The 15,285-nt window shown below is 35.7% G+C and overlaps 2 protein-coding genes across 2 annotated transcripts; one reads left to right on the top strand and one right to left on the bottom strand.

Annotated features, from left to right (window-relative positions):
• Positions 1-30: 30 nt before the first annotated feature.
• On the bottom strand, positions 31-1,479 carry BORCS6 (BLOC-1 related complex subunit 6). The gene has a single exon (XM_013324650.1). The coding sequence runs from the start codon at positions 1,400-1,402 to the stop codon at positions 656-658; it is 747 nt and encodes a 248-aa protein (XP_013180104.1). The 5' UTR covers positions 1,403-1,479; the 3' UTR covers positions 31-655.
• A 331-nt stretch (positions 1,480-1,810) lies between these two features.
• LOC106126517 (ATPase family AAA domain-containing protein 2) lies at positions 1,811-14,927 on the top strand. The gene is made up of 27 exons (XM_013324229.1): positions 1,811-2,300; positions 2,685-2,763; positions 3,306-3,390; positions 3,583-3,710; positions 4,206-4,411; positions 4,536-4,622; positions 4,784-4,953; positions 5,367-5,449; positions 6,238-6,366; positions 6,719-6,799; positions 6,928-7,021; positions 7,097-7,190; positions 7,530-7,808; positions 8,143-8,279; positions 8,531-8,742; positions 9,103-9,209; positions 9,663-9,832; positions 10,100-10,280; positions 10,620-10,811; positions 11,108-11,264; positions 11,493-11,659; positions 11,918-12,066; positions 13,050-13,067; positions 13,570-13,757; positions 13,983-14,137; positions 14,403-14,581; positions 14,822-14,927. Exons 1-27 carry the CDS (start codon positions 2,208-2,210, stop codon positions 14,925-14,927), a joined length of 3,726 nt encoding a protein of 1,241 aa, XP_013179683.1. The 5' UTR covers positions 1,811-2,207.
• The last annotated feature ends 358 nt before the right edge of the window (positions 14,928-15,285 follow it).

Here is a 15,285-nt window from a genome sequence, read left to right as displayed (position 1 = left end):
CAAACAGTTTTTGATAGTATTAGTGACAAGATAAAGGGTATAACAATCTGATTTACAAATACTCCACAAACCTAACTTTTAATACTGTAACATTAAGCATGTATAATGATTATAGTGTCATGGAACAGGTTCCATTTTATGGCCATAAGATATAGTGTAATAAAACAGCTAAAAACATTTATTAAAAGTTATAATAATATTATACATTGGTGCAGAATATATAAAGAAGCCTTATGAATCAATAATTTCTTAGATTCTAATTTGAATTGCTATTACTGCACTGTGAGAACAATGTTCATCACTTTAGAGTTATAAAAGCTAAGTGAGAAATGCAAGTCTTTACTTCAATTCAATAAACTCTTACTACAAAAATAATCATTTTACGTTACTGCTCCTTATTTACAAACACATCCACATTTCCAAATTATTTTATGCACAATATTTATAAATTGCATGCTGTCACCCATTTTATTACGTTATTATGTTATCTTATTGACAACACTGTGCTAAGCAGCATCTACATTTTGAATGTTTGAAGTAGTAATATCAGAATAAATATTTTTATCACTTTTCTTCTTAGCCGCTTCAGGCATGATAAAGGGATCAGTAATTTATTTTAATTAAGATTTCAGCTGGAAACACTATCCACTTATACCTAAAAATTGTTCTCAAAAGTTTGCAGCAATCTTTTTATTTCTGCAATTCTTGCTGCCTGTGCTTGAACTGGAATCATAGCTTGAGAAACTTCTTCACCTTTTGCTAATATAGTATACATACTTTTTATATTGTTATCCATTGCATCACATGTTTTACCAACAGCATCTTTATACACATCCATATTCTCTGCAGTAAGTGATGAATTAGCATGCAATATATTTGACAAATTTTCTATTAAATTGTCAACGGATTGAGCTATTTTTTGAGCTTCATATTCTAAGTCATTTAATACTGTTATATCAATTTGGCCAATTTGAGGAGCTAAAATCTGGCGGTATAATTTACCAGAAGGGGTACTGGATCTGGACACACTAGAACTACCAAAAACTGGAGTCTCTCCTCTTTTAGCAATAGGACTAGAGAGTTTGATTTTAAATTCAAGGTCATCCGCAACATAGTGTGTCATATCACCTTCGTAACGTACGTGGCCACCTATGTCAAGTGGAAGTTTATCTTGTCGACGATTTTCAGATGGTAAATCATACGGTCTTGAGGGTCCAGCAATCTTTTGGTCGTCACTTCCTTGTCCATGATCAGAATTAAATGATATTTCACTGTAAGATGCTGTCATACGAGCTGAGATATCTTCGTCCATGTCTCCATCCCCTTGTTTTTGTATTGAGTTATCGGTTATGTTTTTCTCATTCTGTGAAGGTGATAATGAACCACTCGGGCTTTCTGACATGATCGGTAATGATTATAATTTAATATTGATATACACAAAATCGGTGAAAAACGTAAATAATTCTTAAACTTAAAATAGCCAAGACTTTAATAAAACAACAAACTTTGAAACTTGTTTTGATTTTTTTTTAGATTTTGACAAGTGACAACTGGATGACAGCCGAACATCGGTAATCGATATAAGGGTTGTATTTTATATACTCTTTGGGTTGTACATTAGCTCAAAACGATAATAATGCAAATGTTGTTTAAAACGTATTATCGAGGCTTTTTTTTTACCTAAACGTTAAAAACTATGAAAGTGATGATTATCTTGCTGTAGTAACTTAAGCAACAAATAATATATAGCTTTATTCATCTGGGCCAATTTTTGTGTGCTGTACAAGTGTATCGGAACTGTTCGGACTTCGGAAAAATGTCAAATTTGCGGGAATTTTTGACACTTGTCAATAAACAGTGATTGTGAATTCATTTTGAAATCATCGATCATTAAGTTAAAAATTCTTTGCTTGTGTTAAACCTTGGTTTTAGAATAAGTGAGGTAAGCGACAACAAAATGATGATCACGCTGAATTCAATTACATCAAAATTATAATGACTGTAGGGTCTACACGGCTTTCTGATTAACATGGCGTTCAGTAGCGACATGTGCGGACGATAACGTTCGCCCTTTGTCGCCTGAGCTTTTAAATGAGTGTTTGGTCATTTCAACTTCTTATTTCGGATTTTACCTTACAATTTATGTCTGTTACATAAGTCTGTTAAGGGCCTGATCGTATTTTTACGACATAATAGAAACCACTGCTATGGTGAAAACCCGACGCAGTAATGGAGAGAATGGGGAGGTAGAAGATGGGAATTTTACATTAAACGACGTTGTCAGCGTCTCTGACGAGAAGGTGAACACCATAAAATGATTTTGTTTCGATATTGAGCGGTTTGCACGATTGCTTTGTTAGGATGACCCTTTAGAAATCAACTTCCTGTTACTTATAAATTACTGAGTTAAAGCATATAAAGCGTTTGCTTGAACTTGTATTGCATGGGATTTCAATGCTTTCTGCTTAGGGCCTCTCTAAATGATTAGTGTTTAGGTTTCTAGATTTTTATAAATTGTAATTATGTCATCAAACAAAATATTCTTCAATGTAGTTTGCCTTCCTTACATGGTGATGTGTAGTGCATGAGTGTAACAGTGAAAAAACTTTTGTTCTGTACTAGTAAAATATGATGTAACATTTGTCAATGGTTGCAATTTTTATGTGAATTTGTTTTTTAATTAGGCATCAAATTGGTCTCCTCGTGAGCTAAGAAGTAGCCAGTATAAAGTTAAAAGAAAAATACAACACTGGCCAACAAAATGTAAGTATAAGTCACATTAAAACACAAACATTGAGTCATTATATAAGCAATAATACTTATACTATAAAGAGCCATTAAAATAATAAAAAGTAATTTAAATTAAATTTATCAAATTAATTCAAAAATGTACTGAGCCTATATCGGAAAACAGTAAAGTTTTTTGTCATGGAACTATGTGAATTTGGATAGACAGAAATAATGTCTAATAAGACACATATTTAAATAAAATAATGTTAAAAATAGTTCTCTTTTATAAAAGGAATCATTGAATCTAACTCAATAATTACAAATCTATAAGTAGTATAATTATCTCTATTATCCTTTGGCACAAATGGTGCACTTTAATTACCAAGTCAAGTGTCAGAATTATTAGTAAATATCGACATGTTAGTAAGGCTAGTGTTGTGCTAGTACACCAGCACAGTGTCTGGTTTTCTTCCTAACATTACTAAACATTGAAGTTATGAAAAATGATAAATATAACTACAAAGGTTATATGAAAATTTATGCCTTGTAAACGTAAAAAATATTTTTGTACACAGATAGCCGGAACAGACTTAGAAGAATAAGGATGCCACAAATAGTATTTCCTGAAAGTGATACAGAACCTGAGAAATATTCACGAAGGTAAGTTTCAAAATGTTTATTCTTAATATAAGACTGGCCAAAGCAACAATTATCGTACATCCTGGTTGAAAGACATAAAAACTATGCAGTATTTGTAATAAAACTTTTTGGTTATTAAAAATGAATTTTATCTGTTCCTTTACCTGTTTTGTGTGCATTTTTCATTCTATTTATAAGGTAATTTTAAACCAGGTCCCGTCAGGTGCGTGTTTTCTTTGCGGATGACAATGAGTCCAGCAACAGGAGTATGCAAATTCGACGCAATCGGGGACCCAGGAAGAATTATATGGAAGATAGCGAAGATAAACCAATACAACAAAGTAAGTTGGTAATTAAAAAAAATATATCGAAGATTTTTCAATAATAATAGCATAGGGTAAACGGCAACCTTTTACTGATGTTACATTAAAATTTTCAAGAAGAATTATTCTGTTTTCATCTTAAGTAAGTTTATAAATAAAAAAAAAGTGTCCATACAACAACAACATTACATTTACATCGTAACATTAACGTAACTCATACCTGAGGAGTTAGGCAGACCAGAATCCTCCAATTGGCTCGGTACTAACGCACCTTAATTATTTGTATTATTAAGTGGCTTTTGTCCGTAGTTATTGCACTATTTCAAACTGTCATCTGTGCACACTCGATCAAGGTCTGTTTCACAGTTTTCAAGTTACCTAATAACAAAAATCTATCTAAACTTTATTATATTTACTAACTATTTATAATATAAGTAAGATTGTTTCTTACAATACTTCAACTTAGAAGTGGTGAAGCTATATTGTATATTTTTGGTTTTCTATTTATTGTAGGTGTAATGTGTGAGCTTAAAGGTTCTTTCTCAGATGTGAGACGGAGCTGCCGCAAGCGCAAGCTCCTGCACCACAATTTCAACGAGAGCTGGATCACCAATGAGCTGAAGGTGAAAGGCTATCCCGACCTCTACGGCTTCAATGGATCTAGTTCCTCAGATGAGTTCAGTTCAGGTGATGAGGCTGTAGTTACCAATAAGAAAATGGTATGTAATTTTTTTGACTGCTTAAAAGTATGCTTTAGATATATAGAGTTTGTTTATATATAAAGTTTTGAAATTATTCCTATAACATAGACTTGGTCTGTAGCTAGAAATTTTATAATTTCAGCCTCAAAATCATATACCAACCAATATAGATGAAGACACGCAATTATCACGACAAAGAAGAACATCAGCAAGGTTTAATAATAAAAAGGTATGTTTCTAAAGAAAAAAAAAAAACTGTAAGTTAAGACACAGCAAAAGTATTGGTAGTTTTTGAGTTCACTTGAGGCATTATTTGTCTTAAATGAACTAAAAAACTACTGAAGCGAATTGATAAAATGTACATATAAAATATTTATTATTTTGTTTTAGGATGCAACAGAGTCGGAATCGGAAGATGAAAACAATCAAACTGTGATCGAAAAGAAACCTCAGCAGGAAAATAAACAGGAACAAAAAGATATAGATGACAAGGAAGATGTTAAAAAGACGATAAATAAGAGTGATCCGGAACAATCCAACCAAAATCAGGATAGTGAAAGGTGCTGCTCAAGTTATTATTGTTTAAAAGTAGTAAGATTTATATTGTCATATATAGTCATCCCTTTCACTCTTTTTGAATAAAATAGAGACAAGACGTATCAATTCAATATCATTTAAAACACACAGCCAAGCAACAAAGATATTTGATATGTTTTTATACAAGTATATCGACATGGGACAGCCAGTTATCAGCAATATTTGATATTTATGTTACTAGCTGTTGCCCGCGACTCCGTCTGCGTGGTATCAAGAATAATTGGTAGCCTATGTGTTCTTCCAGACTGTGTTCAACATCTATGCCAAATTTCAGCAAGATCCATCCTGCCGTTCTCGAGATATCTTCAAACATACATCCATCCATCCAAACATTCGCGTTTATAATATTAGTAAGATTAGAGTTGATTTTTTCTAGCAATCAAGGACCAGCAAGATCGACAAGGGGTAAAGGTAGAGGTAGGAGAAGGCAAAAGAAAGAAGACAGTCAACATGACACAGGTAAAACCTAGACTTTTTTTTAACCACAATTTACGCTATTTTCGTTTCTATAGCCATTTTTGTATAGTTTTTCTGTACCTATTTAATATTAGAATAAAATGATACAGTTACAATCTCATTGAATTTTATGGGGTAGGTTATTAAATTTTTTTTATATTTAATTGAACCTCTTTTGAACTACATCTGTCAATGTCAGATTTTGAGGATTATTCTATGTCAATATCAGCTGTCTTTTTGACAGAATTTTTTGAATTGTTTACTTTTCGTTTTTAATATTTTTCTTATAAAATTATATGTTTGTATGCGAGAAATCAATTTAAGTTCTTGTTAACATGCGGTTGAAGATAACAGACGGTATTTTGGCTGTGAAAAATTTCTGGAAGGTTTTATAATTTATTAAAAGATGCATTCTGCAAAATGGGGAAATTTGTATAGATTTGCTTTCATTTTGATTTGTAGAAATATATTAGTAGTTATAAATTATTTTTCTACAAGTGAAGCCACATATCACACATAGGAAGACCAAAAAAGTATGGAATGACTGTGTGAAAGAGGATATGCGTAATAAGGGGGTAGACTCGGATATGATGGCTGATAGAGATGTATGGAGGAGTAGTACATACAGTGCCGACACTCGATAGGGATAAGGGCAGGTTGATGATGATGAAGTGAAGCAACATATTTGAAGCTACTGTACGTTTGTTACTCGTAGTTACCAACATCAACGCGTGGTTGTCGCGTGGTGGTCGCGGCTGTAACATGATGACTTAAGGTACACATTGTTGCAGCTTCAGAGAGCTCGTCGTCGGAATCGTCGAGCGAGTTAGCGCTGGGCCGGCAGCCGCGTCGCTCCAAGCGCACCAGAAAACCCAAGCCGGCATTCGTGCAGATCGCACCTCGCGAGACCAAGGGCAGAGGTAAAGATGTTACACTTAATTCACCATCATCAGCTTAACATCCCCACTGAAGAGCACGGCCTACCCTACGACTGGGGTGACTAAGCCTTATTCAACCATGCTAGCCCAGTGCGGTTTGACTTGTATATCTTTGAATTTATTTGTAGATATGTACATATGTTGCATTGAGATGTTTTACTTCATTGTAAGAACGTCGGATAAATGTACATAATTATAATGCATAAGTAAATTGAATATCGGGCCTCGAACTCAGCATCTGCAGTTTACAAGTCAACTGCTTAACTCCTGAGCCACCGATGTTCTATAGATTTTAGGAAGTATAAGTTTGTATGTAATGTCTTATCTTTTTCAGGCAAAACGTTTACAATACGAAAAAAACCATATAGTTTAAGAGAGAGAAAACCAAAAATTCTACGTAGAAAAACAATTAGATGTGAGTTTCAGTTCATATATGTTTTGAGTATCCCGGAATCTTTTAACATTATTAATAGATTTTTTAAATTAATTAATGTTTTTAGGGCTGTATTAAGGACAATTTAAAGTGATTTTTTTTATTTGCAGCTCAATCACCGTCCACCAGTAGCAGTAGTAGTACATCCAGTTCCGATACAGAAGAGGATTTAAATGTTTCTATGAAAAACAAAACAAAGGGCAGGTACGTTCCTTCATCTAAATATACCATCGTCATGGTAAAATGAACCTTATTGTATAGAAATAATGTTGATTTCAGACAAAAGTCAAAATCTATGGACGATAAGAAGACTGACAGAGCACTGAGGGATATACAACCTGTTGAACTTGATGGAAAAGTTCGATTTACTTCAGTGAGTTATTCTACAAGTCTTATTCTCATTCTAATTCTTTGTTATTTTTACTAGCGGTCGCCCGCGACTTCGTATGCGCACTATAAAAAATAAATTTATAATATGCTCAGTGCATTTGTTACCTTCTCGTCAAAGTACCGTCAAAATCAGTCCAGCCGTTGCAGAGATTACTCGGAACAAACGCTGCTTTGCAGACATACATACAGACAAAAATAAACTGTTATTTTTATTTTGTTATCATCAAATACGTTTTGACAAAATATGTTTTTTTTTCTCGATGGATATATAGTCACTTGAATTGTTTCAATTTAACTCTAATAATAACATATATTTTTGCAGGTGGGAGGTTTAGAAGAACATATAAAATGCTTACGAGAAATGGTCTTATTTCCACTAATGTACCCAGATTTATTCAACCAATTTAAAACTCGACCAGCAAAAGGTGTTTTGTTCCACGGACCTCCGGGTACAGGCAAGACATTGTTAGCCAGAGCATTAGCGAATGAATGCAGTCTTGTTGGAGGAAGGAAAGTCGCTTTCTTTATGAGGAAAGGAGCGGATTGCTTGAAGAAATGGGTCGGTGAAAGTGAGAGACATCTCAAATTGTTGTTTCAACAAGTAAGTTTATATAGATACTTGCTGTCGCCCAAGACTCCGTCCGTGCGAATGTTAAGGAACCTTAACAAGTAGCTTACATGTTCTTCCATGCCAAATTTCATCAAGATCCCTTGAGCCGTTCCAGAGATATCTTCTAACAAACATCCATCCATCTAAACTTTCAAACAAATAATTAAATCAGATTAAAATAATTTATTATTGAGGGATATCGTCAGGTTTCGAGTAGAAATATAATAAATACTTCTTCATATGTAACAAACAAGCAATGTAAACTGTCCGTAAACTATTCATATGTGTTTCAAACGATTATATATCGATGTTTTTTTTTATTTAGGCGAATAAAATGAAGCCATCAATAATATTTTTCGACGAGATAGACGCACTAGCGCCAGTGCGCAGCGTGCGGCAGGAACAAGTACACACCAGTGTGGTGGGAACATTGCTCGCTGAAATGGACGGACTCTGTGATAGGTATTGAAACTTAACCCAGTTGCTGATTGGTCTAGAAATTATAATATACTACTAGCTTTTGTCCGTGACTGTCCATTCAAAATGATAAAAACAGAATATCCATCCATTCAAACATTCTCATTTATATCGACGAGATTGACCAACAAGTTGAATTATGACTTGACGAATCTTCAGAAACCGGCCATAATATCACATTTGAAGATATTTTTAATGTCTTTGTAATTAAAAATAAGTAAATGTGTTTTATACAGAGGCGAGGTGATTATAATAGGTGCGACTAATCGTTTGGACGCGGTGGACCCGGCGCTGCGCCGTGCGGGACGCTTCGACAAGGAGCTGTACTTCCCTCCCCCGCACGCAGCCGCACGACGCAACATACTCGATATATACACCAAGGAATGGAACCCCAGACCCTCTGATGACACTCTGGATCATATAGCTGATATCACCAATGGATACGCAGGTATACAGAAGTTTTCCTTAAACTGTATGGATTTAATTAGCCGATTTGACTAAGTCCGAAAGGTATTTTCCCGAAATCAAAAAAATATTCAATATTGAAATAAGTTTCAAATATGTCCGCACACCTCTGTCCAGAATTAGTTAGATTGGTAACTTATGTTACATGTATGGTCTCCTTATGAAGCAATTTTTACAAGCAATAGTAATACTAGCTTTAGTGCCCCGGGCGAGATTTCGATAGTGCCCTGTTTTTGTACCCTTGAGTGGGGAGAGAATTAGTTAACAGAGCTAAGTAATTCGCAAACCTGTGACACTCCTTTTGGCTGCATACGCCATGCCCTAACATCGCCACTGTTTCCAGGTTCCGACTTAAAGGCGCTATGTTCAGAAGCCGTATTACGAGCATTAAGGAGAGTGTATCCGCAAGTGTACGAGAGTGAACACGCACTTATTATCGATCCTAAAAATGTAAGTAAAATTCTATTTTGTAATTCTAAATGACATGAAATTTTTTAACCTGTGTACAACTTGACGTATCTCAGACATGTGCTACATTGGAGTCTCGTTTACTAAGTGAAGGTTCGATATTCGATCCTAGGACACTTCAGCATTCAGCAGATGTCTTGAAAAACTTGTAGACTTAAGTGTAGCAGTTCTGGTTTATGTCATATTTTGTAGGCCTACATTTTATTATTTTTACTTATAAAGAGAAGATGGGAAGGAGAAGATGATTTGATGGTGGAGGGATGGAAGTGGAAATATTTATGTGCGCTCTCGTTCCATTTAAGGCATCGCATCTGCAATTGCGGATATCTATGGTCAGCGGTCGTTTCGCTATTTTGGTGAATCCAGGTGGCCACTTGCTCGTTTGCTACCTAATGTTATAAATAAAAACAATATCAAATATCTAATTTATACCAGGTGGAAGTGCAGCAGGAGGATCTGGAGCGGGGTATGGTGGGTATGGTGGCGGCGGGCAGCCGGAGCGCGCCGCCGCCCGCCCGCCGTCTGACTCCGCACGAGCACGTACTGCTCGCGCCACAACTACGTGCCGCAACGCTGTTGCTGCGTATGCACGCACCGCGCGACAGGTTATATAACTAAACATTGTCTAACTTTAAACATATCTTCGAATTTATTCGTAAATATGTATAAATCGATTATCACATTGGTACACGGCGGGATCTGAACCCAGGTTCTACAGATTACAAATCAAGTGTTTAACCCCTGAGTCATCGATGCTACACGACGGAAAAGTATACTGAAATGAAATAGATGTCGTACGAGTCGTAGAACAAGATGCAAAGTGACCTTGAACCGCGGTGTGCTTTATAATATATGTCAATTTTGTAATGCAGCACTACGAAGGTGTCAGAGGATGGCATGTGCGGGGGCGTGGTGCTGGTGAGCGGGGAGTGTGCGGACACGCAGCTGGCGCCGGCGCTGCTGGCGCAGCTGGAGCACTGCGCGGTGCGGGAGCTCAGCCTCGCCACGCTGCACTCCGCCCTCGCGTTCACACAGGAACAGGCGCTTATCTCTGTTAGTTAACTTAGTTAACACTCTAACTTGGTTAATTGCTCACTTAATGGGGCTCTTAATGTACACTAAGGGCCCCATTAACGACTATATTAATCTACGCTTAGGGAACTTCGGTTAGTGTTATGTTTTTGTATTATTGACGTAGATTATAGCCAAGCGAGTAAACTTGCTATAATAGGATAATTTAATATTTCTATTTAGATTAATAATTTGGTTGCTATGCGAACAACAGTGGTTATAATCAGGGTAAAAATAAAAAAAAACAAAGTTAGATTAAATAAAGAAATTATACAAAATGTTATGTCTATCGAAAAAAGTTAATGGAGAAATCTTTTGCAGTTATTCTCTGAGTGTCGTCGCACGGACCGCGGCTGTGTGCTATTTATCCGCGACCTGACGTCGGTGTGGTCGGTCCTGAGGGCAGGCAACAGCGGCGCGCTGCTGCTGCAGCTGTGGCGCACGCGCGCCGCCGGACATAATACCATGATGCTCGCGACTGCATCAGTGCCGCATGAAGAACTACCCCAAGAGGTAACATTTTTAATACAATGTTAAAATATTTTAAACAAAGGTGCATATTTTTACGCGGAAACTATTATTATCAAAGTCGTAGCCTATAATATGCCGCGTGCATTAGCTACTTTCCTGTGAAAATCGGTCCCGTCAAAATCGGTTCATCTGTTCCGGAGAATACCCGGAACAAACGCGGTCTTGTGGACGATATACACACAGACAAATATAACTAAAAAAGAAAATGAATATCGTATTGGCCTCCGTGTACGAAATTTCTAATCTATTAAAAATTAGTTTTTTTTTTTTAAATACAGCTACAAGAATTGTTCCCGGTGTATAAAGACTGCGTGTATCGTATGCGAGAGCCTACAGCTTCCGAAGTTATCTGTTTTCTTAAGCCGATTATAACTGAAGTACCACTGGAGCCGCCCCTCATTGAGAACAACGAACCCCCACCACCATTACCCAGAGGTAATATTTGATAATGTTTAGATCTTTATTAAAAATAAGTACAACGCCATCTATTGTTCCTTAATGCACTTCATGGAACAATATGAATCGCATGATTCAATCAGAAAAATTATCCATTTGTTTATTTGTTATAACATTACTATCCTGTTATTTGGGGTAAAAACATCCTTCTATCGGTCGGGCAAATTTATCTACCTGTGAATCCTACAATATAAAAAAAATGTTTAGCGCCTCCTCCGCCCCCGCCCCGCGAGTCCGCCGAGGAAGTTGCGCGGCGCAAGCGCAAAGAAGACTACAAGTTGCGCGAACTGCGCATCTTTTTGCGCGACATATGCCGCAAGCTCGCCTCCAACAGGCGCTTCTACAAGTTCACTAAGCCTGTTGACCTTGAGGAGGTAAGCAGCAATACCTTTCTTGTCGTACTCGGGGAGACTAAGAATGAAGGGTGTCCCTTAGTGTAGATGTAGTTTAAGGATCACTTAGAGTGGTCCAATCAATTAATTTATAAAATTCAACTGACTTAAAACTCATTTTAAACTAACCAGGCATACTTTGGTTTGAACAAAAAATCTCAATTGAATACAGTGCCATCTATTGCAATGATCCAGCAATTAAAATTATCAATCATTTTCATTTAGATTATTATGTGCTAGGTGACAGACTACCTGGATATCGTCAAGCAGCCGATGGACCTGGAGACGATGATGACGAAAGTGGACATGCACAAATACAACTGCGCCAAGGAGTTTCTTGACGACATAGATCTTATTTGCGCAAACGCACTAGAGTATAACCCTGATAGGTGAGACTTATGCCTTATATTTAAAAAAAATGCTGCGGCGATAACGATATTCTCGTAACAACTGTACTAAGACTCTCTATAAATGGATAGGCGATTGCTTGCGAATGACAGCTTTTGCTTCGTTCCAATTGAAACGCGCTTTTTGATGTTACGTGACAGTTAATTCTATCTATATTATTAGTTCGAATCCACAACACCGCTATGAACCGGTATTGGTTTGTATCATCGCCAAAGTAACGAAAATCAAATAGTCACAAAATATTCGTCTTATAGCCAGTACATTTATAGAGGTCAGTGACTACGACACATGCTGTCCCTTTCATTCGTTCCATTATACGTTCCTGCGCTTGCGTTGTATTGTAGTGACGTCATTATTCATTGATACTTGATTATTTTTATACATGGTTTTAATAACTAAGGCTTAATTTATCTTTGAAAAGTATAATTTCTTTTGGTATTTGAAATATTTGTTGTTAATATGTTAACATTAATTTTGTAGTTGTCCCAGAGGCCTAATTTAGTCCTCTTTCCCTTCCCATCCTTTTTCTTATAAAGAAAGCATGGGAAGTGGAAGTGGACTTTCCGGATGAGAGGATGCATGGGAAGGGAAAATATTTTCTTTCTGTGCATCCTCTCCTCCGTCGATTAAAGGTAGGCAACGCATATGCAGTTGCGTATGTCTATGGGCAACGGTCACTACGCTATTTCAGCGATTTAAGGTAGCCGTTCGCTCGTTTGCTACCTTATGATATATAAAAAAAAGTTCAATTTGAGTAATTTCTTATACAAAATTCGTTTATATTTTTTTTAATATAATTTTTTTATTAGTAAGATATTTTCATACTTTTTAGATTTAATTGAGTCTTGGATGTTTTCGTTTTTTTTTATGAAATCAATCTTTCTCATGATTTAATTTTGTGTGTACTAATGTTTTGTTTCATCATTTTCTTTTCTCTTTCCACATTCCCCGGTGCCATTCAAAGGGCTAGAGGAATGTATAGGTATGGACACTTGGATTTTGTTGTAGTTCTTCGAAATATATACGTAAATATTAGTTTAAATGTTTTAAATTTAAAATTTAACTATTGTATGTACTTTATTTACATCCTCTAACCTTTTGTCCGTATTTACATATATATAATATATTTACATGTAGAGTATAAAAAAATCGATTCTGTTAGATTCTTAAAGAATCTTAAATATATATATATATATATATATATATGTTTAATATTACATTAAGTACTTTTGAGTCGTAGTCATAAATCATACAATTAAATAATTTTAAGTTTTACGCATAATCATAAACAATATTATTCTTCTCTATCAGGTTTTAAAAATCATAGAAGTCAAACAAGATTTTTTTTAGGTTCCATACAAATTTTCAAATTGTATCGCTTATATTAATAGTTTGCATATTTCTCACAAAGATTATAAATTAACTTTTATTCCATACAAAAATTATATGTATGTATGTATGTTGTATGTATGTTTGTATTACAGGACGTCATCAGACAAGCAGATACGTCACGAGGCGTGCTCGCTGCGTGATCATGCGCATGCGCTCATCGATGTTGAAATGGACAGCGACTTTGAACTTGAATGTCAGGATATAGCTAAAAAACGAAGAGAGGAAGGCCTGCATGAAGACAATGATTTACCGGACTTTATATATACAGCATCTAATTTACGTAAGTTAATAAATACAACATTATAAGATTCAAACTTTATTGTGGTTGGTTGCTTGTAGTTGTTGCCCATTTCCGGTCCCCACTATTTTTTCTCCCTCTCTCTCTTTCCTTTACGACCCATTTATAGTCAGTCTAGTGTCTTATACGAAGCAAGCTGCTGTAAAGTTTGGATAGCACTGTATTAGTCGTTTTCTTTTTTAAATAATATGTTTATTGTATTCACAGCGGAGGGTTTCGATTCAACAGCAAATGACAGTAAGAATCTACGAACGCCGCAGAACGGAGAGAAGTCTGAATCTCAGTCGGCGAAGCGGAAGCGAAGAAGGATGAACGCTTGGTCTAAAGGATTGGTTGTGAAGCGACAGAGGACATCGCAAAAGGTAAAATTACACTTTTACTTACCGTGGGTTTCCGAGGCCAAAATCCTAGTTTCAAACATATTGTTATGTTTGTTTTGTCAAAGACAGGGTTGACGGTATGTTTTATTCATAAAATTTGGTGTCAGAAACCAATGGTTAATTGTGTTAAACTCCTTAAAATCTACCCTATTTTTACAGTAATATATTTTTTAGGTTTTTTATAATCGATCTACAATAAGATAACCTTTGTTCAGGTTATTTTATTTACTAAATAAATAATTTGCAGTCATTCAAAGACACGAGTATGGCGATAACGGACGAAGAGTCTAAGGAGAACAAGCCGATCACCTCAACACCGCTCGCCAACGGCTCCGCGACATCTTCAGGGTCAGATGACGACGCGCCGCTGCGCCGACCTCCACCTGATGATACCTTACTTGCTGGCAACATGCACCACGAAGATAGGTATGTACACACGTGCTTATACACGTGTACGTATGAACATGCACGTGCGCTCACGTGCTAAGTGGAATATGAATACTAGCTGTCGCCCGCAAACTTAATTGGTAGTGTTCTTCTACAGTATGTACTACATCTATGCCAAATTTTAGCAAGATCTATGCAGCCGTTCTGGAGAAATTATCCATCCATCCAAATATTCGTATTTATAATATTAGTAAAATTGTTTTTCCATCTAAATTGCAGTCCAACAAAACCGGGTGAAAAGACGCCGTCGAAGACATCACCAAAGAAAAGAAATTCCGGGCATGAGACTTCAAGTGGAGGTACAGTATACAAGAATTTGTATTAAAATTAGACTATATGATTTTAACTCTTATAATTAACTAAATTTACTAAAAATCTACGACAGTAAAAGTAATAATCTTACAATAGCAATTGCAAGCAATCGGAAGTAAAATTGAAAGCTTTAAAGTATCTTAGCCTTAAAAATGGATCTGCCATAAATTTATGTCATTTTAGGTATAAAAAAAATATTTTCCTTTTTTTATTTTTTATTATAAGTAATTTATAATATGTCTTAAATAAAAATATTTATTTTGGAATTTTCCGAATGAAATTTGACGGAAGTCGTTGCTATGACTACAGTCCACAGAGTATAAAAAAGTGTTTGTACATCTGTGATATATTCAGTGGAACTCTTCATCTGA

The sequence above is a fragment of the Papilio xuthus genome, unplaced genomic scaffold (genome assembly GCF_000836235.2).
Source record: "Papilio xuthus unplaced genomic scaffold, Pxut_1.1 DF824992.1, whole genome shotgun sequence".
Classification (NCBI taxonomy): Eukaryota; Metazoa; Arthropoda; class Insecta; order Lepidoptera; family Papilionidae; genus Papilio; species Papilio xuthus.
This window is presented reverse-complemented; position numbering and strand designations above follow the sequence as displayed.